A 25079-nucleotide genomic window follows, 5' to 3' on the forward strand; every position below is an offset into this window, starting at 1 on the left:
TTCTCCCTTAGAGATGTTCTTGGAGGAAGGGGCTGCCTATTCTAGGCCCTCCCGTAACACTAGGCAACCGCAACTGTAATGTTAGTCTTCAGGCCTTTTTTCCTGTCAGCAAAAGGTGAAGGGGAGACCTCTTCCCTGAGCTGTTTTGGCCTTTAAGGTAGGGCTCATTGGAGCTAGGCCCACCAGAAAAGGGCACTTTCCTAGGAGTAATTCCCTCTTAAATAACATGAGACTTGCTTCTGAGTACACCTGGATAGGTTTGCTCCGACATTGTCTTTATCACAAATCTAAGAACAGATCTTCTGCATCACATCTTTCAGAACATAAAGAGAGCAATATTGCAAGAGCTCCCACCTTTAACCTGCCCACTCCCAAACAGCAGCCCAACATGGATGTAGCCCAGCTACAATTTGCACAAATGCCCGACTTCGTCTACGTCCACCTTGTTCTGGATACAAAGCCTTGAGTGGACCTCATGATAACTTTCTGCCTTTCTAACCTCACTGATTGCAATCAATGAGCTGATTTTACTAGTGATTTACATAGGTGTTTTTTTTTTAAATGAAAGAGTAAAAATAGAGAAAACTCCCACAACCGAGCACAGTTCATGAGCAAGCCCAGAAATTTTTTTTAATCTTCTTTCTCTTTCTGCCAAAATAATTCACTATTAAATTGATCTTTAGAATACACAATGGTTTTAATAGCTGTAATCTTTCATGTAACATTTCCCGTTACTAGTTCTTAACAGCAGTCAAGCTGAGAGTCTTAGTACATACGTTGCTCCCTTGTTCTCTGTAAAAGCTCTATATAACCGGCCTCATGAAGAAGAAAAAAATAAAGGAGCAATAAAGACAGACCCAGCAAGCTCTGACAGAGAGCTGCAATGGAAATGCATTTCCATTTATTACAGTTGCCGCTTGAGCTACTAAAGGCATGCTTTGGGGCGTACTTACTTGGAAGCAAATCTCATCATCATCAATGGGGCTTACTCCCAAGTAAATGAGGTTACAATCAGTGTGTCAGCATGTGTTAATTGGTGCCGCACACCAGTTGGCAAGACAAGGAGGAGGAATGAGGCTATGTAAAGCAAACTGAGGCCCAAAAATAACATTTTACATTGTTTTGGTACTGGGTTTTTCCTTTCCCCAGACATTGGGTAGGATCTTTGTGAAAGGAAGAGTTTCTCACTGCTTCCTACAGTTTCTAGTTCTGTTCTCTTGGTAAATCATTAACGTTCATGTCGAGCAAACGGAGCAGAACTGTGGGCTGATTACTGATCACTCAAAGGTACTAAAATAAATGTAGTAATAGGTTTACTTTAGAAATGGTATAATTTATGCAAAATAACCAGTAATACTAAAGCAATGGCTAAATAAAGCCTCTTTCCTTTTCCTCCACATCCTAACATTTTTTTCCAGTGAGATCCCCAGATACCATTTCAAATAAGTATTTCATGATGGAGATATTCAGAATTTAATTGAACCTCACTTAACTACTTAAAACTTTTAAAAAGAAGCTCACAGCAAGAGCTCTAGGGAAAACTGGATTTTAATGAGGTGGAATTCCAAGCTGAGAGGATAAACAAAGATTCTTTGATTTTCGAATCTTTCCTAATAGGATTTCTTCTTTAATTCCCTCTGTATGTTCTTATTTATAAAAAAAATCAGGGATTACATAACACAGAAACAATGCAGCATGAATGCCCTTAATGCCAAGGCTGTATTCCTCACTGATGACTTATATTTCACAGGCTTGTCGTTCTTTTGGAAGTGTTTGAGCTTGTGCCCTTGGCAAAGCAGTTTTTTAATTTGCCCATTACTGGTAATGAGTTTTCACAGACTCAGCTGTGAAAGATTTTTTTTTTGCTTTTTTTAATGCAAGAGATTAAAATGCACGACCTCAAACAGTGCCTTCCCCCATCTGGTTTCCTTCCAAAAGTGGCTCGATTCAATTGGCTCTGTCATTAGCCACACAATGCCACTCTTTCTTGGGCTTCTGAACAAATATAGTTATGTTCCTGGGAAAATATGGAGAGAAAGAGCTAAGATCAGTCAAATGCTATGAATAGGATAAAAGATTTGAAACTTCAGGAAATGCTCTTCCTTTCCTTCTAAAGATTACTTGCCATTTAAGAAGCAACGGGAGCCTCAAGGAATTTTAACAAATGCATCAGGAAGGCAGGAAATTGGATCAAAGACACGGTGCAGGTTTCAGCTAATAATGCTATCATGTGCCCAAGAAACCTGAGCTTGATTCTCACAGGAATGTAGGAACTGTCATATTGGATTATGTATGTAGTCCATCTATTCTACAACATAACATACCAAAGTACCCAAAGCCAGGAAACTCAACCGTGTCTATAAGAATCCCGCAGTAACCACCTGTGAGATCATTTAATGATTTCCACAAAGAACCTTGAAGAACATTGCTGCCAGCAGTGTGAAGGCCTGAGTGGATTCTTTTTAAAATGGATGTTACCTTGACTTCATAAGGAGTATTATCCCCTGGTAAACGGACCCAGTAATATTCCTGTGAGGTATCCATTAGCAATAGTAATCACTCAGGCAGTTTTAATCCACGGGTCATATTGTAATACCGTGCCATTGTGAACATTTTCAGAAATAGGAAATGAGGTAAAAATGGAATACAATGAGGGTTGCCAAATCTGGCCTGGGGAATTCCTGAATACTTGAAGGTGAAGCCTGGAGAGGGTGGAGTCTGGGGAGGGAGCTCAGTGTGGATGTGATCCCATAGATTCTAGTACTTGAAGCTGCCATTTCCTTTGGAGAACTGATCTCTGTAGTCTGGAGCTCAGTTGTAATTCTGAGAGAACTCCAGGCCCCGTCTGCAGTATAAAAAAGGAGAGGTACAGCCCTGACCTGGATAGCCCAGGCAAGCCCGATCTCAACCCTGGCAAGTACTTGGATGGGAGATGTCCAAAGAATACCAGGGTCGGGAGGCAGAGGCAGGCTATCAAACCACTTCTCTAAGTGTCCTCCATGCCCCAGTAGGAGTCGCCAGAAGTCACCATGACTTCCAGGCACACACACACACACACACACACAAAAGGGGCGGCACTGAGTACCAGAGGTCTGATACGTTTGTATAGAAAGTATTAAAGGTGCATGTATAGTGACCACGTTACAAATATCAAATTGCAAAGATAGGAAAAGAAATAAACAAGCTGAACAAAAACTCACAACAAGATAGGATGCCAGTGTTGTTACCCACAACAAGCTGAACAAGGACCCACCACAAGACAGGATGCTGACTATATTCCTGTTTCGGTAGGAATATAGCTGGAATCCTGTCTTGTGGTGGGTCCTTGTTCAACTTGTTTATTTCTTACAACACAATTTCACAGCAATTTTTTCCAATTGCAAGGAGTTTTGTGCATGTTATTGCAATTGTTAATGTATGCAATTGTTAATGTTGTAAAAGACAATTTATTATTGTGATCTTAATCATTGCTATTGTGACTCAGGTTGATGTTTTCATAATTTTGTAATTACAATTAATTTTCACATTTTTGCAATTCGATATTTGTAATGTGGTCACTGTATATGCACCTTTAATACCTTCTATATAAACTATACCAGACCTCTGGTACTCAGTACCTCCCCCTTCCCCCCCTCATTCCTACCCCATCTGGAGGACGGCAACCTTACTGGTGATCAATAGTGAAGAGAGCCCTACAAATGAAGAGAGCCCTATTCATCCACACAATAGACAGGAAACTTGTGAGATTAGTATATGTGGGGAATGTTACATAGATTACCCCCACACACACACACACACACAAGCAACATGTCATCTCCTTTATGTGGTACCACAGTTACAGTTTAAAACTAAGGCAGCAATACAGAAATACAGTCTGTGATAATCCTCAGAGTTTCTCTTTTGGTAAAAAAAAAAGTCAGCCCTTTTCTGAACACCACAGGATTTGACATTTGTAAAGTGCTTTAACATCTCATGGTATCCTAAAAGTGTGCAGTTTTGCTGTGCTCACAACAGCTATCATCCTCTGGCCTATCAGCTTCAGCCCTTATGATTCTCAGTCCATCACTGCTATTATAGGTGTTATGTTCTGAGTTTATTCTATGCTGTTTAGTTATGGGTTGTGCTAAGGTATCCTAGTTTCCTTTGTCGTGATTGGCTGTCTAATAAAGACCTTCTAGCGGTCCTGAAGCCATACAGAGTACCCTATCAGGAAGCTCTGCTTAGGTCCAATCAGACTTCATGAAGGTAGCAACATTGTATCTAGTTCAATATTAGAATGGTATAAGTCTGGGTGCCGCTCTTATCAGAGCAGATCAGAGCTGAGTAATGTTATGAATAAAGCCTTGAATTGAGAATCGTCTCCCGCCTTTCAATACACTAAAATATGTGTGATCAAAAGTTGCATCAACCAGAATTTTAAAAAACCAAAATCTTCTTCACAATTTCACAACGATCAGCCTTTTAGTTTGCCCAGCTAAAGATCAAACTATCTGTTACATTGTGGGTCCATGACTGGAAAAGGGAGAGCTGCTTTTCTGGAAGACAACTAACTAATTGCTGTTTTATGTGTGTGTGTTTTTTAATGGAAGATATATTGCCCCCCCCCCATGCTAAAAGAAAATGAATTAATGGTATAATCTTATGCATGTTAACTTAGAAGTAAGTTGCATAGTGTTCACAGGGGCTTACTTCTAGTCAAACATCCATAGGGTTTATGCTATATTCTGGAGGATCCAATCATCAGTCCAGAATATAGCATAAACCCTACGAATAAGAAGCCATCAATATTGCTTTTAAGCAACAGTTATGTTATTGCACATCCCCTAACAACACTTAGGCCTCCCCCAGTTGGTAAATGTGTCCCCCTTCCCTGTTGACAGGTATAAGTCTTCAGTATGTGTGATCATGCCAATCCAATTGACAGGTGTCTGACAGTCTGAAGAACCAGAGCAAACCGGTTCTGACTGGAGCTAAGCTGAGCTATCTCACTGTGGCTCAGCAGTAAGCTGATTGGCTGGTCAAGTGTATATAAGTGTATGTAGTCTGTACACTGTATTCCTTCTATTTGTATGAGCGTGTGGCGGAGAACTTTGATGGAGAGAGCTGTATATATTGGAAATAAATCACTGTATATAGTCAACCACAAGAACTGTGTGAGTGTGCTTTACTGCAGTGGGATCTTAGCAGGGTGCAATTTGGATCTTTGGCTGAAAGCTGACCCGGTGACGCACACTGCGCGACATTCCCTAGCTTCATAATGTCCTTTGGATGACAGCTTCCCAAGTCACAATTCACTATGCAGTAGGCTGTCAGTCTGTTCAGTCACCTTTGTCCTGAGTAGCTCCTTTTCTTCAAAGACTCCCCAACCCCATTTTATGTTCAGAATACTTGCTATTGAACTACACCAAATCCTTCTTTCATTAGCCCAATTGTGACTGGTATCTCACCTGCTGGTGTTTCCTAAGCAAGGTTCTTTCTTGCCTGCTTCAGAGAAATTCATCTATCTTTCCTCTATCCCTTTCCTTCTGGTCTTGGGTTGTGATTTGCTGAATTTTTCTCTGTCAGCATTTGATTGTGTTATTATTGCTTCTAATCAACTGAGCTATCTTGAGGGACCATATAGAGAAAGGCAAAATTTTTTAAATTTTTTAAAAATGTTTAAAAAGTAATATTTAACCACCAAGCACCTTCTGAACATTTCAAGAGTGACTTTTACAACCAATATGCTGAAGTTTAACCAGTAATGATTTTTGTCACTTGTGTATTTCTACTACTAGTTTTCCATGAACTGGAGATTAATCCAGACATTCTAGGAGAGCTGACAGTTTTCTCCATTTTCTGCAAAAACGGTCATTCTGGATCAAACTTAATGACCCATTTGGTTCATCTTCCTGTTTCCAGCAATGGCTACCCATGGACGCCCAAGAAATCCACAAACAAGACATGGAAGTAGTAGTCCTCCCTCATTGTTTGCAACCCCCAGAAGTTCATATTCAGATGTAGATTGCATCTAAATGTGGCAATTCTTTTGAGCTATGTATTTATTACATTTATATCCCAGCTTTCTTACTTGGCATTCAAAACAGCACAGAATGGGGTTTTCCAGAAGATCTCCCTTCCAGACTCTGACCAGACCCAGATGGTGAGGTTCCTGTATTAGGTGCCTGGCAACCATAACTTGTACTAGTTACTATGGCTAGTAGCCACTGATCATGCATGAATTTGTCTAATTCCCCCTTAAAACGACCTATCACATTTTTATCCTACTCTTTATCGAGGAAGCTGAAAGTGGCTTATATGGTCCTTTTCTCCTCCATTGGATCCTTGCAAAAATTTTGTGAGGTAGATCAGGCTGAGAATGGCTCAAGTCACCTGGGGAACTTCATGGCTGAGTGAGGATTTGAACCTGGGTCTCCCCAGTCCTAGACCAACATTCTAATGCCATATTAACCCTCTACACCAGTGACCACCACAGCATCTTTAACAACCTTATTATTGGATTGCCAGGATTAAAATAGTATATATAATATAATAGTTCATAGTATATATAATAGTTCACGAGTTCTCCATATGGACACTCAGTTCTGTTTTGGCCCTTTGCAGCAGATTGTACTGAATGACAGGGCATAGGAGGCAGGCTGGACACTCAATAAAGATCACAAAGAATGAAACAAAACGCCAGTAAAGGAATGTGCAGGTTAAGGGAGTTGAATATGGAGGAGGTCCAGGAGCAGAGGTAGGTGACTGACACCAGTCAACTAGGTTAGAAGTTATTGGAAGGAGCAGACATCAGATAAAATAAAAGCTAGATAGGGTCCTCCCTGATCTGTCCTTTGTCCACTCCTGTAGTTGTCCCTTTGTCACTAGGATTGATAACCTCCCAGTAGCAGCTGGAGATTTCCCAGAATTAAGGCTGGTTTCCAGCTGACAGAGATTAATTCCCCTGGAGAAAATGCCTGCTTTGGAAGATGGTCTCTAGGGCATTATACCCTGATGAAGTCCCTCCCCTCCCCAAACCCTGCCCTCCACAGGCTCCACCTCCAAAATCTCCAGGAATTTCCCAACTCAGAGCTGGTAATACTGTTTGTTACCCAGAATGCTGTTCTTAGTGTTTCCTTCCTTCTGGTCACTCCCCTTCTCTCTCTCTCTCTCTGCCTCTGTCCACCATGAAAGCTGGACATGCTGCTACAATCTCTCTCCGTCCTAGCTTAGCTAGCTAACTAGAACGTGTTTCTTTTCTAAGTGGCGTCGCGGAACCGGCATGACCTTCTCTCGTGGTTCTCGCCACAGCTCGCGCAGCCTGCAGTCGCGGCCCGAGGTTGTTCCCGGCCGGGGGGCCGACTCTTGGGGCCTGTGTAGGCCCGGTGGGCCTCTTGCTCCTCGGAGTCGTCCGGCTCCACTTGCTGAGCGGTGGTTGCTGCGGGGTGTGTCCGCTCCCAAGCCGTGGCGGAGGATAGGGCTATGGCGATGTTGACTTCCTCCTTTTCTGCAATCCGCCGCCTGAGCTTTTGCTCCCTCAATCCCGCGACAAACCGGTCGTGGAGGGCTCCGTCGAGGTGCGCCCCGAAGTTGCAATCTGCGGCCAAGCGGCGGAGCTCTGCGAGGTAGTCCGCGGCCGTCTCCCGTGCGAGTTGGCTCCAGTCGTAGAACGCTAGCCTGCAGGTCATCTCCGATGGCTTAGGTGCATAGTGGTCCTGGATTACCTTTACGATCTCTTCAAACGAGCAGGCGTCCAGGTCCTTCGGGGAGAGTAGACCTTCGGCAAGGGCCACTACGTCTGTGCCGCAGGAGGCGGACGGGGCTGAAACCGGGATCTGCTCGGCTGTAGGGCCGTTGCGTTCAGACACTCTCCGGCTGGGGTGGCCTAGCGCTGGATCCCACCTTCGTCGCCACTATTGTGTAGTGGGTTGACCGCGTGGCTAGGCCTGCTCAGCTCCCATAACATGGTGCACGCTTGACTCTTACACAACTAAGACAAAGACAAACGGCCAGCAGGCCAACTATATACATATCCAGGGGGCACCCCCTGGATCCCATTGGGAGGTTTGAATTTCCCTCCTCCTTTCCCTTGGCTCCCATTGGAGAGACCAAGAGCCTGGTTTCCATTGTCCACCCAGGGTCAAGCCCTGGGTCATTGCTGGCCCCTTGTGGCGGCCAGCATACACAACAGGTTGCCAGGTCCCCTCGGCTTGCTGGGGGGGGGATTTGAGGGGCGTTCCAGGAGTGGGCAGGGACGTCATCACATCGGGGATGTTGCCGTGTGACTTCCCTATTTGGGGGCAGGGCTCCCCAGCTGGCCAGGGGCAGGCAGAAGCCCAAGAAATCAGGGAAATCCCCACCCGGACTGGGGGGGTCTGGCAACCCTAAGACAGACTACAGAATTCCACTGTGCAGAGACTCAGCTCTGCTTTCAGGAGTGACTGCTGTGCTTAAGACTGGCAGTGAAGAAGCTGGAAGGACAGGGAATATTTAAGTCACATCCCAACCAAATGACCACTTCAAGCTAAATTTTCCTATAAAGAAAGGTCTGTTGAACTATTATTGCATGTGTTTTTGTAGCATGCAGTTAGTCCTTAGGACAGAACCAATCATATTGATGAGAAGTTCAATGAAGACTGATCAAACCGTTCCCCCACTCTCCTGCTGTAACAGCTGATTAGCACAACTACTACTTTTATACGAGGTGCACACAGCCCCTGTGAGAAGAACTGCAGCATAACATGTGAGGTTCCTCTTTTCCCCTTCCATTCCAAATATCCGTTTCCTTTTTTCATCCTTGAGAACAAAACTATGATCTTTTCTAACATTGGAATCCATTATCAATATATTCAATTCTCTGTGGATCTGTGGACAGCAAGACAGATCTTTCTACAAACCTGAAAAACACACCCAGGTTTGCAGAAAAATTTGAAGTCTAAGAAAAAAATACATTGGGGAGGTTAAATACCCCCCAAATAATTAAATGAGCACTTGCAGCTTTAAGAAATGGATGCCCTCAGTGGCCATTACTAGGCAACCACAAAAGTTTTGCCAGCTTCCCAGCTTGTTTTCTGTCAGTAGGCAGAGGATGGGCAGGATCCTTTGCAGGGGAGGAGGAGGAGGAGGAGGAGGAGATTGGATTTATACCCCGCCCTTCACTGCCTGAAGAAGTCTCAGAGCGGTTTACAATCTCCTTTCCCTTCCCCTCCCCACAACAGACACCCTGGGAGGTAGGTTGGACTGAAATAGCTCTTTCAAGAGCCCTTGAGAGAACAGCTCTGAGAGAACTGTGATTGACCCAAGGTCATGCCAGCAGCTGCATGTGGAGGAGTGGGGAATCAAACCCAGTTCTACCAGATTAAAGTCTGCGCTCCTAACCAATACACCAAACTGGCTCTCTTGACAGAGAACTCATCAGGGCCAGGCATGGCAGCAACTACTGGGCAACTTGCTACTATGCAACTAGCATGACTTACCCAGGCCAAGCTACTTGCTGCTCTTTAACAGCAGGTACCCCATGAAAGCCAGTGTGGTATACTAGTTAGTATTTCAGATTATGATCTGAGAGACCCAAATTCAATCCTTATTCAGCCTTGGACGCTCACTTGGTAACTTTGGGCTAATCACACACTCTTGGCCTAACCTACCTCACAGGACTGTAGAAAGGGTAAAATAGAGGATAAGTAGCTGATTTCGGCCCCTGTTTTGGAGAAACATTTATACATTTATTTATAAAATAAATAGATAATAAATATAGCTGGAGATGGGGGACACTTAACATGTAGATAGGTGGGTGGGAAAGAGAGAAGGAAACAGGGAAAGCTGAGAATACTGGGGCTGCCAGGAGGAGAGAGAGTGTGTGTGCAGAAGGGGATACAAGGGAGAGTAAAGGGCTCTCCATCAGACCTTGCAGGTTCCTTTCTGTGCAGTGGGCCCAGCCCAGTGGCTGGCCTGGCACAGTTTAACTGGGCCAGATTTTTCCTAGGCAGAAGCTGCCAGGGGGTGGGAAGGAGGGAAAGCCAAAGACAGTGGAGTGGATAAAGGTAGTTTGGTTTGTGGTTGTTAAGGAGGATAAGGGTAGGAGGGTAAGCTGAAGATGGGAGCAGATAAAGTTAGGTTGGTTGGTGGGTAGGAAGGAAGGAAGCAGGAAAAGGGGAGACGCTATGGGGGCTTTCAGGGAAGGGAAAAAAAATGGGGGAGAAGAAAATTAGATGCCCCCTGCAAGTCATTGAGGGTCCCTTGCTTGTTTCTCTGTATTGTCCAAGATGCTTGATGACACAATTACAGCAAGCTCCCACTGAAACAGACAAGGGTGCTAATGATATTTTGAAGGATATCTATAATTAATAAGGGTGGGTTTATAATTAACATATAAGATGGAAAGGTCTGGACACACGCCCTGTTTCCCCCGTTCTCTTTACATAATTCTTAATTACCAAAAGCAATGACTGGTCATTCCTTGCTCTTTGCTATCCTTACGGGATCCTCCTAATGAAAGCAGGGAAGCTTTTACTACCCAAAGAATGCCATGCTTTTGTCCCAGTCTCTTTTCTTTAACCTACAATACAACAAGAGAGGATGAAATCGTTCATTTTATAGAGTCAAATTGCTGGGGAAAATAAAAAGTGGCCACCCTATCTGTTAAAAATCTGTTTGCTCTTACCCAAGACATAAATCTCATTGTTGACTACAGCTGTGCTGAAGCGGTATTTCGAGTACTTCATCGGGGTGCGCTCCGTCCATTTGTCTTGGCCTGGGTCATACTGCAACATTCTGTTGCTTAATCGATCAGGCTCATCGTCAGGGAGATCCATCTGTATGAAATATGACAGCCATATAATAATACAACATTTGGAGCCCTCCATGCACGCCTGCATGCTATTAATCATGGAAGACAGCTGAGCAGATAAATAACATAAACACATCAATTATAGCTGCGAAGTGATTCATACTCACTAGGCTTTAACAGCACTCATGACTTGTGGCTGGGAAGTACATTGTAGAAGGCACATGAATAACGACACATTTATATTCTACTGCAAGGGAGCTGAGAATTTGGATAATAAGAAACCATCTACTGATGCGGCCCTGACAGAACATAGTTCTTTTTAAAAGGCTTCTCTGAAGTCTCAAGAAGAAAGAAAAACCTCTTTATTTTCCCCCGGAGATGAACTGTTGATTTACTGGATTACTTGTTGTTATTCACAAGTTTCCAACAGGACCTTTGAAGATATGTCTGTGAATAATTTTAATTATATATAATTACATAATACCAAAGCAGGGCTTTTTTTGTAGAAAAAGCCCAGCAGGAACTCATTAGCATAACAGGCCCCACCCAACAGCAGAAACTAATTAGCATATTAGGCCACACCTCTGATGTAACATATTAGCGTATTAGGCCACACCCCCATGGCTTCCCTTGGCTTGACCGGGCAAGCCGGCCCTTGGACAGTCCGGGGGAGACATTTAAATGCCTCCCTGATCCTTCCAGCCCCCCCCCGCCCCCCCCACTCCGGAGTACCGACACCGAGGGGGGGTTTGCTTTCCAGGCCTTCCCTCTGTAGCCACGCATGCAGAGGTTTTGGCTGTAGTGGGTGTGGCCAACTCTGAAGCCAGCCGGAACTCCATTCCTGTGCGTTCCTGCCCAAAAATAGCCCTGTCAAAGTAAATACAAAGAGACACAAATTTCTTTGAAAATGGCACAGGGAAAAAGAGTAGCTCTTATTCACAATTTACTACGGCTCCGATCCAAAGTGGCCATCATGATGGGGCCAATTTGGCTGGGGGACTAGAAGGGCCCTTTGGCCCGGGTCTCAAGCTCAAACTGAGCTTCAAGTAATACTTTTGGAGGGCATTTGATATTTCTCACACCTTGTTTTTATGCACATCAAGTGCTGGCATTTTAAAATTTTTATTGTGTTTAGGAATCTCAAAAGCTGCCAATGGCTTGGGCCTCCCTAGATCTCTGAGAGGGTCTGCATCCTGGAGCTTTAAAAACAAAACAAAGCATGGATATCTTATTCAGTTTGGTGAGAGCCAGTTTGGTGTAAGGTTAAGTGTGCGGACTCTAATCTGGGAGAACTGGGTTTGATTCCCCTCTCCTCCACTCGCAGCTGCTGGATGACCTTGGGCAAGCCATAGCTCTGATAAGAGCTGTTCTTGAAAAAGAGCAGTTTCTGTCAGAGCTCTCTCAGCCCCACCTACCTCACAGGGTGTCTGTTGTGGGGAGGGGAAGGGAAAGGAGTTCGTAAGCCGCTCTGAGACACCTTTGGGTAGTGAAGGGTGGGGTATAAATCCATCTCTTATTATTATTATTATTATTAACGGATCTTTTGAGTCAAGTCTAGTTTATCCCAAACACACATAAAAGAGAATGAGCTATAAAGACTTCAGCTCAAATTTCAACTCAGCTTGTTCATCTGTGATATGGGGATAATAATGTGATATCAGGCCTGTCAAGGTTGTTACAAAGATGACTGAGATAATGTGTGTGAAATGCTTCTATAAATGATAATTAATAAATTAGTTCAGTACAGTCAACATGTTAGGATTAAGACTTGGTCAGCTTAGCTGAAGCAGGGTGCTATATAAAATAAGTTATCTAGGGCCCAATTGTCAGGTAACATTTTATTCTGATAGTGTTGTCATGAAATTATTTTACCTTGTTCCATCAGCTGCCATTTCCCCCTCACCGCATGACCTGAGAGCCTTTTTGAAAAATGTAGTAATTGTTATCAAGTTACAATGCAATAAGCATGTATTGCCACAGTCTACTAGATTCCTCTGAAGTACCAGGTTTCATTTGAAAGAATTCACTGTAGCTTGGAAGCAAAGGTGGGGGAAAAACTCTGTGTAGATGCAGCCTACATGTTGTGGCAGTTTTATTTAATTGTAACATCAAACGTAAGAACTGGTATTTACCTCAGCAAGAGAACCAATGAAACCAGATTATGGTGAATCCCAGCTCTCACCATATGAAGACATGTCCAGACGAAATGTTCACCTCAAGAAACTGAAATAGTGACTTTGCTTGTGTCAAAAAATAATGTGAGAATCAAGTCTTAGTTGCCTCTAGTGCAGAGACCCTCTAGTGTAGAGACTTATTAGCTAGATAATGCTGTGAGCCATCCTGTTGTCAAAGTGAAAAGGGAGCGCTCTACCTAGACTTCTCATTGTCAGTGTGGAGAGAGGACAGTAATTGGCTATTTGACTGCACTTTGCCTAAGGCCACCTTAGAATATAAAGCCAATCTCACCTCCAGATAGAGCAGCAGAGGGTTGACATTGGCTTGTTAAGTATGAATCTGGGAAATCTTGCACCAGTTGGGCCAAATACAGCAGTCTGTATTTTGTGGGATTGGGATGTTGCTGCTGTGGAACTGAAAAAGCCCATGTGCCATGTATATCAAAACTCATTACGGATACTTTGAACGTGAAGAGCTCTAACTTCCAAGGGAAAATTTCCATGAGTACTTAGAATGTCCTATTCATGGAAAGGGCAGCATGAAACAATAGTAATTAAAATAAAACCTGACCTACACAATGCCACCTCCAGACGCTGTCAGACACAATGATGGGCTCTTATCTTGAAATCATATGCTTATCAAAAAATCAATAATACTTCTGTTGCTTTCGTATTTTCTGTCTGAGCCTTTAAGACATGATGGAATCCAATAATCAGTGTTTGCTGCTTAACTGGCTGAAGGTTTAACACGGCAGCTGAGATTCAGTCTTATGCAATTGTACAATGAAGAGCTGGTGCTTTATGTAGACTACAACAGTGTGCGAATTAGTTGTCTTTGAAAAATCTCTGTTCAGAAGCACGGGATATGATTGGTTCTTTGTACAGAAAAAGTGACTCCTATCTCATTGCAAATCAGGACACTCTCAGACACAAGGTAAATTTGGCTCCCTGCCAGTATTCCCATGATTTCCACTACAATTTTTCCTCATGATATACACCCTCCAAAACTGCAGTTTTCCTGCTGCTTTGCACCAATATTGCCACACTTTCAATTCCTAGTTCTATAGGTCAAATATATTTCATGGGAAATAAACTGCATCCACCACATTAAAGGTCAGCTGAATTAATAAATGGGCAGTGCCAATGAACTATCACCAATCTGCTGGGAAATCAAAGGTAAAGTTATGGGTTGCAATTAGCCTCTTGCTAAAAGCAAAGTCAACATTAAGGCTCCAGGCTCACTCCATCTACTTCCTACTCTCCCAATCTCTCTCATAAGCTGTTAGTGTCATGACCCCTTCTAAAGCAACCCAGTGACTTGGACTCAGAGTCCTCAGTGGAAGAGCCTGAGGAATCAAGGACACTGGCTGAGGAGGACCATCAGGATCAGAGAGGGCCTGACATGGCAGAGGTGCCAGTGGGCAATGTCCAAGAGGACATCCTGTTAGAACCTGAAAGTGAAACTTTGCCACCAGCCCCTGAGATAAACACCATGCCTCTACTGTGCAGATCTCAAACCTGGACCCACAGCATCCTGGGACCCATCTGCTCTCTACAGTAATGGCAGCGACAGAAGGCCCAGGTTGAAGTAACCCAAAGAAAGTGAAGTGCCAGACTGGCAGCACACAACATTGTCTCAGAACCAGGCAGAGAGGAAGATAATTATTCGTAGGATTCTGGCCACAACACAGACAGAGGCGCTCGGCACCTGCCAGCAGTGCAGTTGAGCCTGACTACCTCTCAGCCTTAAGCCGGGGCTTTGGAAGGCTGCCATGCTGGATCAAGCACCCACTGGGCACAAGCCTGTGCACCAGCTCTAGTTCCTGGCCTTCAGTTCCAGCTTTTGGCTGCCAGCACCTATTGATGCTCCCAAGCCCTGCTATCTAGACCTGAGGGCACTGCTCCAGAGGAGACCTATCTGGCTTGCCCGCAGAGTACAGGACTGTTAGAAGCTGTTCACAGTTGCTGATCAGTAAAGGCCAGCTCTCCCTGCAGAGGAAGGCCATGGCAAGCCACCTCTGCTTCTCACTTGCCTTGAAAAGATGTTGCTGAGGTCACCATTAGGGATGGAAACAAACTGGGAAAATTAAGTTCAGTTTGTGGTTTGTGGCATGTCCAGTTCATGAACAATGAACTGGCACGAACTTTTAGCCGCCAAACAAACCAGTTCAGTTTGTGAGGTTTCTGACAGGATAGAATCCCCCCCCCCCCCATGCTAGAGGCACCAAACACTCAGGAGATCTCTGGCTGACTCCCTCTACCTGCCTTCCAAGTTTGGTGAAGATTGGATTTACAGCATCTGAGTTATGCCCCCCCCCAAAAAGGTGCCCCCAGGAAAGTGCTTTCTGGGGAAATGACAGGTGCAGGTTCAGGAGTGTATAGAACAGATCCTGTGCAAGCTAGAGACATCAAAGTTGCAGGGGACCTCCCCCAAATTCTCCTTGAAATGCCCTCCAAGTTCTGCCCCCCCCCTGTTGCTTTAAAGTTTGAAAATATATTTAGACTGAGTGGTCTATCTGGAAATGTATCCATTCATGAACCACCACAAACTGCCATGAACAACTTGAAAGTTTGTGTCGGTTGACCTGCCACGAACGAACAATGAACTGGCCAAAATTCATCAGAAATTTTAGTTCGTGCCCATCCCTAGTCACCATAAGTCAGCTGCAACTTGATGGCACTTATGTACTTAAAGGACAGCTCTACATTCTCCCAAATCCTTCAGCTCCTTTCCTCAAATTTTGACTTGTGCTGCTGCCAGAAGCAGCCTTGTTCAGTTTCAGCTCACCTTCCCTCTCTTCCTTACCATCACTAGTATGTGATTCTAGATGTCCTTGCTCATCCCAGTCTCTGCTTCCCCTTTGAACACATGAAGCCGTATTTCACTGAGTCAAACCATTGTTCTAGCAAGGTCAGTGTTGCTTACTATGACTGGCAGCCGCTCCCCAGGATCTCAGGCACAGGTCTTTCTTATCACCCACTTACCATCTGATTCTTTCTAACTGGAGACACTGGGGGGTTGAATGTGGGATCACACCTGCATTACAAAGCAGATGCTCTACCCCTGAGCCACAGCCCCTCCTTTATCCTTCTCTGTTCCATTCCACTCAGCTGCCCAGGGACCATAGATCCTAAAGCAGTGTTTGAAGTCTCTCCAAGGTAGCCATCAGCTTATGGTCATACTCCTCTGTAATCTGTTCTGGATGGGCACTGGAATAGCTGTTGTTTGTTTGCTAAGGAAACAGTGATTTCAGATCTCACAAAATTGATGCAGTGCACCTTTGTATACAGGGCAAACTAATTAGGGGAAGTAGCTTTATTGTCTTCACTGATATTTACTTTTCATTGCCTCATTATGTAATCCACAGGCTTCCAGGCCTTATTCCTCCTACATTAAATGATGGTATAAAGCTCTTTATTGTTCTTCTCTTACATAAAATGGAATAAGACTACACGTCTTCTTTTCCCAACATGTATTTTTGCCTTTTGAAGTTGTACTTTTGAATTTTGTGTTCATTATTCTTTTTCTAGCTGAACAACATCTCCAGGGCTGAGACCCTATATACATGTTTTTCACAAGGCTTCCTAAAGCTTTTCCAAATTTAGTGTCCAACTGCAGAAATAGCCCAAATCCTTTTAAATGCCTGCAGCAGAAAATCTAAACAGTTCCCACCCCCAGTAGTAAAAATATAATAAGTACACTAATTGACTATTTCCTTCCACTTTAATGGTCCACCAGAAGTCTGCCACTTGAGGCAGACTACTCCACCCTGCCTACCCATAGGGCTAGGGCTAGCACCAAATAGATACTCTAGGAACCTGCCATCTGGACATTCACCTGCTGCAGAAGCTTCCAAAGCAATTGACAGTGAGAGGGTGGAATGACTCAGACCAAAGCAATCCACTCAAGGAAATTCCTCTTTACTTGAATATATGTAATCGCTGGAGGGGTGTAGTAGCTAATGGTATGAGCCAGTCCCCAGTTCAAATGTCGCCTCAGGCATGATCTCACTTAGCCAAGCTGCAATGCTCTCTGCCTCAGATATCTTCTACAGAATGGGGATAACAAGGAAGACAGAAGGGAGCAGCTATGGGGATCTTTCAGGAAAGGCAAAGAGGAAACAGTGGGGGAGAGGAAACTGTGTGCCCACAAGTCCTTGTTTTTATCTTATATAAATGGCAGATTATTAATGTTACTGTTTTCCTTTAAATACACACTAGTTTTAAAGACCATTTGCCATAGGTATTTAATGAAAACACACATAGAGCAAAAGTGCAACAGCATATGAAGAGTTAAATCTAAAGATAGCAAATCCTCTATAAGCATTAGAAAACTATATTATAACTGCTTAATAATAAGAAGAAAATCTGGAAAGTGGTATGCCATGGCTCAATTCCAAATTGGGCCCCATGAACCTAGGAGTTGTGATGCCGGTGGAGAAAAAGGAACAAAATGGAAAAAAAGAAAAGAAAAAGGTCTTATACTACTATTGTATGATAGATCAGGGATTTCACAGACCAGGGCAGGCAAAACATTCTAAATGCATGAACAACATACTGTATAATATCTCTGGCTGGTAATTAGCATCATTTCCCAAGATGCTCAGCTCTCCTCTACAGTGTGGCAAAACTTACTTTTTGTTTTGTTTTAACATAAGGTTGAGGATGCTTTAAGCCCACTGAGATGGGTGGCCTTAAATATGCCTTTGGATTCTGGCCAAATGGTTAGGCTTGCCAGCTCCAGGCTGGGAAATACCTGGAGACCTTGGAGGCAGAGGCCGAGGAGGGCAGGATTTGGGGAGGGGAAAGGACTTCAATGGGGTATAAGGCCACAGAGTCCATCTTCCAAAGAGGCCATTTCTCCAGGCGAAGTGAGCTCTGTTGCCTGGAGATCAGCGACAATCCCAGGAGATCTCCAGTCACCACCTGGAGGTTGGTATCCCTAAGGTCTCCATACGCAGCATCATCAGTATAGCCAAAATGCAAAGCTGTGTTCCTCACCTGCGGTGTCCATCCTCCCATTACGTACAACCTGTTTTTCACGGTGACCACAGCATGGCAGGCTAGTGGCACTGGGAGAGGAGCCACGGTTCTCCAGTTCTCTTGCTCCATGGAGTATTTCTCCACACAGTTTGTGATGTGGTATTGGTGTTTCAGTTTCATTTGACCTCCTATAACATAGAGGTCATTGCGAAGGGTACCCAGAGCATACAGCTCACGAAGCTGGGCAGTACAGAGACTTTGCCAGCACCGGTTTCCTTGGCTGTTGTACCTATAAGAAAGCCTAAGATTAGAATGGCCACGGACACTGAAGAATGTATATACATTTGAATTTAAACCCCTCCTTATTTTCCAGCAATGTCAAACAGGGTCAATGGGGAGTTTTTATTTTCAACAAACAGTAAAAACGTTACCGAACATTTACCTTGAGATAAAGTTAACCCTCACAGGGGTTTTTTTTTGTGTGCAGCATACCCCAAATATATAGGCACAACTCCCTGTGATGTTTGCAGAGATGCAGTGTGAGAGAAAGTCAGATTAACAGGAAATAGGATACGAAATTAATTCTTCTTTTTCAAGGGGTTACATGCTGACCTACTTCTAACCGCCTCTCCAAATACCTAGTGGATATATTTGTGCACCCCTTCAGAACAAAACAGGAGGCCTAGGTTGAAGATAAACCGGTTCAAAGCCAGGTACTAAGGTTGCTAACAACCTGGAGAAAAAAATGTTCTGTAAGCCTTTAACAGAGGTTACATGAGATGTTATTTCCTTCCATGCCATGAAAAGCTTCACTATCCATTTGCACACATTAAGCCTCTGTTAAAGGGGCAGGACATTTTTTTTTGTCCAGGCTGTTGGCAACCCTACCAGGTACAGAATATCTTAAGGGGCAGCTAAGAACACACTAGTCATTAGGATGAAAGGAATGGAAATTTTCTGTCAAAAACATTCCTCTGCATAATCTGTCCAAGGACTTTCTTTTATTAAAAAAAGGCAAAAACCTAGTGAGTTATATAATAGAGTTAAATGACACACACATAATTTCACAGTCCAATCTAAACCAAGATTACATAAAGTAATTTCCTTTGATTTCAGTGGGATATGTTCAAGAGTGCAGCCTTAGAGCAGAACAACATATTATGTACAATTCCATAATTATTTTTCCTGATTTTTAAAAAAGAGCATAGCTCTGGAGCATGCAATGTAAAGGGGTAGACCAGCACAGTGGGGCTGTTTAACTTTCTTTTCATTATATTTTCTTATCAAAACTGCCACTTGCAAACTGCTTTAAATTCTCATAGGAAAAATGTATATGAGTACCTGTATATTTCCCAAGATAGAGTTACACGACCATCTTACCTCTATGCTAGTCTCCCCCTCTAAATTGAAACCCCAACAGCTGTTTTCTGTTTTAAAAAAACTTTGTGAAAATACTTGTTGAGTTCTGCCCACAGTTTATCTGAAGAATAAATAATAAAAATAGTGTGAGGACTTCTAATAATGATACTATTAAAGAGGCAGAACATGACCACTAAATAGACATATTTTGCAGTGCTTGTGACTGAATATGGACAAAACAATTTTAAAAGGCGGGGAGATAGCCAGTGGAGCTATGTGTGGTACACAGAAGGCACTGCAGCCTTAACCCACCGAATTGCCAATTAATGGACTAATACACCTAATCTGAAGAAATTCCATTTAAGAAATTGTCACTGAAAGAGTGCGTGTTATATGCATTGTATTAAACATACTGCAGAGGGCAAAGAGACCTCTGTATGAGTCCTTGCGCATGAGGAAAGGACACAGGATTTGGTAACCAGTGTGGTCCATAGTTGGATGCAGAATTTTAGATGGCCCAGATCTTCCATTAACACACTTTCATTTCACCTCTTTTGTGAAAGGCATACCATAAGATAACTGAACTGAGGTAAAAACCATTCTAACAGTTTTCCACCCTTTGAACTTAGGAAGAACATCATAGGGGTTAGAAGAGGCTGTTTAAGCCCCACAGCATTAAATCTTTTTAGGGAAGCAGCTCTTAAAACCTATATGCACATTATCATTTGGAGGGGAAGAGGGTGGCTTACAAGAAGTATTTAGTTTCTTTACACAAGAGGATACAAACCTATAAATTTCAATTTTCCTGGTCTTTTGTCTTGACAATTTCGCAGCGCTCGCCTCGCCTGCCACAATGATATCATTGTTCTCTTTAACCACACCAGTACATACGCATCCCAGGCCTTCTCCATATTTCGGGGAGGAAATGAAATAAGTCTTTTGTGTTGCAGGAGCATAACAGAAGCTGGCATCAGCATAGTTACCATGCCTTGATTTGATACCCTGTGAGTTATTCCCAATGCAAAGCAGAAGAGTTGTGGTCTCCATCCCATAGCGGAGAGTGAGAGATGGCTGGTTGGATTTCCTGATGGTTTCTAATGCTCCCTCAATCATATCACTGCATTGCGAATTACTCAAAAGCACCGTGTTCCTTTTCCGAGCTTCCACTAGGAACGAAGGGCTTACAAGCATGAGCCTCACTTGCTTTAGGAGCTCAGTGAGGTTGTTGGCACGCAATTTTCTGCTGTGGTTAACCCATTTGAGGACTAAGTCCAGGATGGTGTCTTCTCTGGACACGTTAAGATCATCTGATTGGATCAAGCTTAGCAACTGCTGTGCTTCTAGCTCTAATATTTCTTCATGCAGGCTCACCTCTGAAAAGTGCTGGTACAAATACTTCCTGGCTTGGTCAGACAACTCTTCTGCCCCAATTTGCTTTGCAAAGTAATAGATCCCTACACAGTTGGAAGCATCCATGTGGTCCATCATGTATTTCTGGCACATGTTGAAAACATCATCCATTTGCGTGAAAAATGCTGCGACGGCCACACTCTGCACATTGCCATTAGTGAGAGGCAGCTCAGCAGTGTATATGTAGTGAAGAAGGACGGACACACTTTCTGCAGACGTGTCATGTAGGACCACTTCCTTCTGAGTGCATTCAACCAAGCCACAGGTAAACATGGCTTTGAAATAAGGGCTGAAAGCAGCCAGGATCAGTTTGTGGCAAGGGAACTTTTCACCTTCAGCCACCAAGACCACATCGATCATTTCGGTTAAATTTTTCATATTTTTCAATTGCTCCAGTAGCTGTAAGCTATGCTGCTGTTTCCTTTTGCCTACAGTCTTGTAATCCATGGGAAACATACTTGTATTGCTATTTTAAAACCTCCTCTGGTATTCGCTTGAGCTTTGAAAGGGCTATTTGCATGTCTGATTGCTCTCAGAGTGATGTGCCTTCATCTTGATGTTCCTGGGGGTGGGGGGGGAGAAGGAAACATATAATTTTCTTATATGAACAAATCTTAGTTCTGACAATCAAATTTTACAGTTAGAGCTTCAAGACAGTAAATGTTTTGAGAGGACAGGTTATAAATCTGTTATATACCCTTGAGCACATATAGTGTTCATTTTCCAATTGAACACAAAAGCTGCATTTTTCCACTCTACATTTTGATGAATGAACAAATGAAATAGATCCTCCTTTTGGAACGGGTTGTTTATAAAAATATATTTGCCATTGATTGTCTATGTTAATTTAAGGATCCTATTTCATCTTCCAATAAAAATGTTCTAATAAACATGAACAGGATTCATATTGCAAATGGTAGATTTATGGAAACACTGAGTGAGGCTCAATATATATAAATCTGGATTCCAATGAATTTCAATGATAAACCGTGCAGATTAGCTAATGAAAAGGCTTATGAATTTTGGTAAAGTACTCATTAATACATGCCTACTTAAAAAACAAATGTCTCTTTTCCTACTCTTTTCCAAGTCTACTGCAGGTTTTGGCAAAAGAAAAACTGACACAGGCCCCGGTCACACGGGCCGGATATTGGGGGGGGGGGGGGAGGCGTGGCTAATTGCCCCGGAGGAAACTAACGCGCGGCCACCCGAGCACACGTCCCAGTCGAGGTCCCATGGTTAGGGGGGAGATGCTGACCAGACGGGTATCCTGCAGCGCGGCACAGAAGCTGCTCCACACGATCGCACTAGCATAGGGTTGCCAAGTCCGGCAAACTCACTGGCGGGGGAGGCTCCGATGGCTCCGGGAGCCGGCTCCGGATGTGCGCGCGCGTGCCGCCAGCACGTCAACGGAAGTGACGTGCGACGTCACTCACCTTGGGGGCATGGCCCAGATCGTCGGGGAGAAAACCATATGGTTCCCCCCCCGACGATCTGGGCCACGCCCCCAACACGAGCGACATGGCTGCGTCACCTCTGGTGATGCAGCTTTGGGGGGCGGAGTTCCCCACAGGGCCCAATTCCGCAGCGGCGGAAATCGGGCCTCCCGCCCGCACTTGGCAGCCCTACACTAGCAATCGCTCTTTGTGCACATGCGCTGTTGGGTGCTGTTGCACAACCTGCGGAGACGGGCGCCGGATGCCACGTAAGTCCACCGGAAACACGATCAGACGCCCGCCCTTGGCCCGCAGTTTCAGGAAACTACTACCTCATTGGTACTAGTTTTTTAATCCGCACCTTTGGCGGGAAGCCACGGGTTCGCCACGGGAGCACTGCGCTTCCCAGACGTTGGGGTGTGATCATGCCCGGAAAATCTGCGGGACTCCCATGCCTCTCTCGCGGCAACTTTGCCGTGTGACCGGGGCCACAGACACTTTTTTGGGCCTGTTTTGTAACGAATGCTCAACTTTATTCTGATACCCAGAGTCCAATAAGCTTTATCTTGTGTAAAAACTCTGCTAATTGAGCTTTGTGGATTCAGAAGCCTAAGGAAGCAATCTGCAGGCTATTTTATCTCCCCTGTAAACACAGATAAAGGTCTTCACTCGTGGATTAAACATCAGTCAAAACTTGCATTGGATCTTTCCACAGGAAAGTGCTTTTCCTGCCAGTCTTGATGCCTTTTGTAATATTCAAAGAGGAGATAGGGTTGCTAGCTTTTAAAAATATATATAAAGATCAGTTCCTGGATACAATTGCCAAACAGCTATTAATACATGAAAATAACACTCCCACTGAGATAACATTTTGATAATATTTTGTATTAGACATCCAAAATTAAGGGAGCTCCATTTGTACAGCTGGGAACTCAATGGCTCACCAAAAGACATTGCCTGAGCAGAAGTGCCTTAGTGTTAGAGGAACATGCTTTGTAGGAGAGGACCACCTCCACAACAGAAGAGGATGTTGTACAAGTAGAAACAAGTCCTAGGATGCAAGCCATTGTTCTTTTAATGTGATCCATAGTCTCCCATGTGGTTTCTATATTCTTATTTAATCAGGAGCAGAACGAGAGAAAATGATACTAAAAGTGGAAGAAGTTACCGAAAACAGAGGGTGGTTAAACTTGAGAAAAGGGAGAGGCAGTTGAGAACGGGCTCCACAGAAAACTGCTTGTACCCCTCCTATGACTCCTTTCCCAAACCTTTTTGAGCCTGCAAGCACTTTTGGAATTCTGACACAACATGGTGGGCGCTAGGGCTGCCAAATCGGGCCAGGGGGTGGGGAAAACTATGGTTTTCCCTTGTATAGCCGTGGCCCCGCCCCCAGCGGGCCCGGCGTGCTCACGTCACTTCCGCGTGACGTGCATGCGGTGCGCACACGCAGAGGACGCCAGCCGGGAGCCCCCCACTCCCGGCCGCACTTCAATTTGGCAACCCTAGTGGGCGTAGCCACAAAATGGCTGCCATGGGAGGTAGATACAGCCACAAAATGGCTACCACACCTTACCTACCTTCCTTGTGTTATGGTGACAGATGTTGTCAAAGCAATGTTTTTTAAAGTTTTCACAGCCAATCAAATCAGAAGCCTAGCTGGGTTAAAGCCCCACCCACCCACCCACCTTCTGAAAACAGTTAACGGATACCAGGAAAGGTGTTGGTGGGCACCATGGCGCCCATGGGCCAACAGTGGGGACCCTTGCCCTAGTCTCTCTCAGGCAGATGAAACTTCAGGTTAGATTCAGAGACCAGTCAACCCTAAACCTAAATCAGAAATTCAGAAGAAAATATCCTTGTAAAGAAGAGTACCTTTCCTCCTGAAACTGGAAATCTGGTGGGGTGAGCATGTGGGTGTTTCTGGCAGAGAATACAAATTGGACTTTTGCAATATCAGATGCTCAAAGCAAACATAAAAGAACACCAGATACAGTTCTAAACTCCTCAAAAACTACCACAGGACATTATTCGCAAGACAGAGTTTCAGTTAGTCCTGATAGTAGGGTTGCCAGCCTACAGGTGGTGTCTGGAGATCTCCCGCTTTTACAATTGATCTCCAGCTGACAGAGATCAGCTCCCCTGGATAAAATGGCTGCTTTGAAGGGTGGACTCTATGGCATTGTACCATGCTGAGGCCCCTCCCCTCCCCAAACCCCACCCTCTCCCGGATCCACCCCCAAAGTCTCCAGGTATTTCCCAACCCAGACCTGGCAGTCCTACCTGATAGAGTTCCATCCACACTTCTGAGTTCTATGCTAATTCCATTTAAGAAACTGAAGTTGCAGCTGTCTGATAAAAGCCTGTCCAGACATTACAGCTGGCACATATGAACAGCTACACTCATATTAGTAGACGCTTATTGAAAACCAGGTGCTCAAAAGGAGATAGGTAGGATGTATGTTCTTGAAGAGAAAATCCCCTGCATTTCTATCCTCCTGCCAGTAGGGGCACTTATGAAGGCCTGTTATCTTATACTTCAATGCATCCGCAGATTTCTTTCTGTCTTTTCCATTTATGGATGCCTGACCTCTAAGAATGCACAAGAAAAAATAATTGGGGAAAGTATGGCAACGAGGGAAACAGAGGTCAAGTACTGGGCTGACACAGACAGGGAGAAGGAGAACACAGGTAAGCTGTGGAATTTCAAGAGAAGCTCTTGCAATCTAGAACTAAATTAACTGATGTGCCCTGAAGCAAGGGCCATTTCAGCACTGTAGTAAATATGGTTGTTGAGTATATCGGAGGGGGGAAAAACAACAGCTCACCATTTACTGATTGTTCTTGAAGATTTTTCGCAGTAGTAGGCCTTCTGGAGAAAACTGATCTAAAATAGAGTTACCAACTTCCAGGGAGGACCAAGAGTTTCTGGAATTACAACTTAACTCCTGA

General features: G+C 44.1%; 1 protein-coding gene across 2 annotated transcripts in view; it reads right to left on the reverse strand.

Annotated features, from left to right (window-relative positions):
* The window catches only part of KBTBD12 (kelch repeat and BTB (POZ) domain containing 12), a 78515-nt gene that overhangs the window by 42978 nt on the left and 10458 nt on the right, over positions 1–25079 (reverse strand). The window contains exons 2-5 of one of the 2 annotated variants that reach the window (XM_015426090.1): positions 20072–21256; positions 17944–18214; positions 10643–10793; positions 1994–2017 (exon numbers count right to left, since the gene is read on the reverse strand). In XM_015426090.1, coding sequence (XP_015281576.1) covers positions 2010–2017; positions 10643–10793; positions 17944–18214; positions 20072–21150 — 1509 coding nt within the window. In that variant the 5' untranslated portion in view covers positions 21151–21256 and the 3' untranslated portion in view covers positions 1994–2009. Of the gene's footprint in view, positions 1–1993; positions 2018–10642; positions 10794–17943; positions 18215–20071; positions 21257–25079 lie in introns of those variants that run through there. The other variant, XM_015426089.1, reaches the window with a different exon arrangement.

Source organism: Gekko japonicus, unplaced genomic scaffold, assembly GCF_001447785.1.
Source record: "Gekko japonicus isolate JY-2015 unplaced genomic scaffold, Gekko_japonicus_V1.1 scaffold69, whole genome shotgun sequence".
In the NCBI taxonomy this organism is placed as follows: Eukaryota; Metazoa; Chordata; class Lepidosauria; order Squamata; family Gekkonidae; genus Gekko; species Gekko japonicus.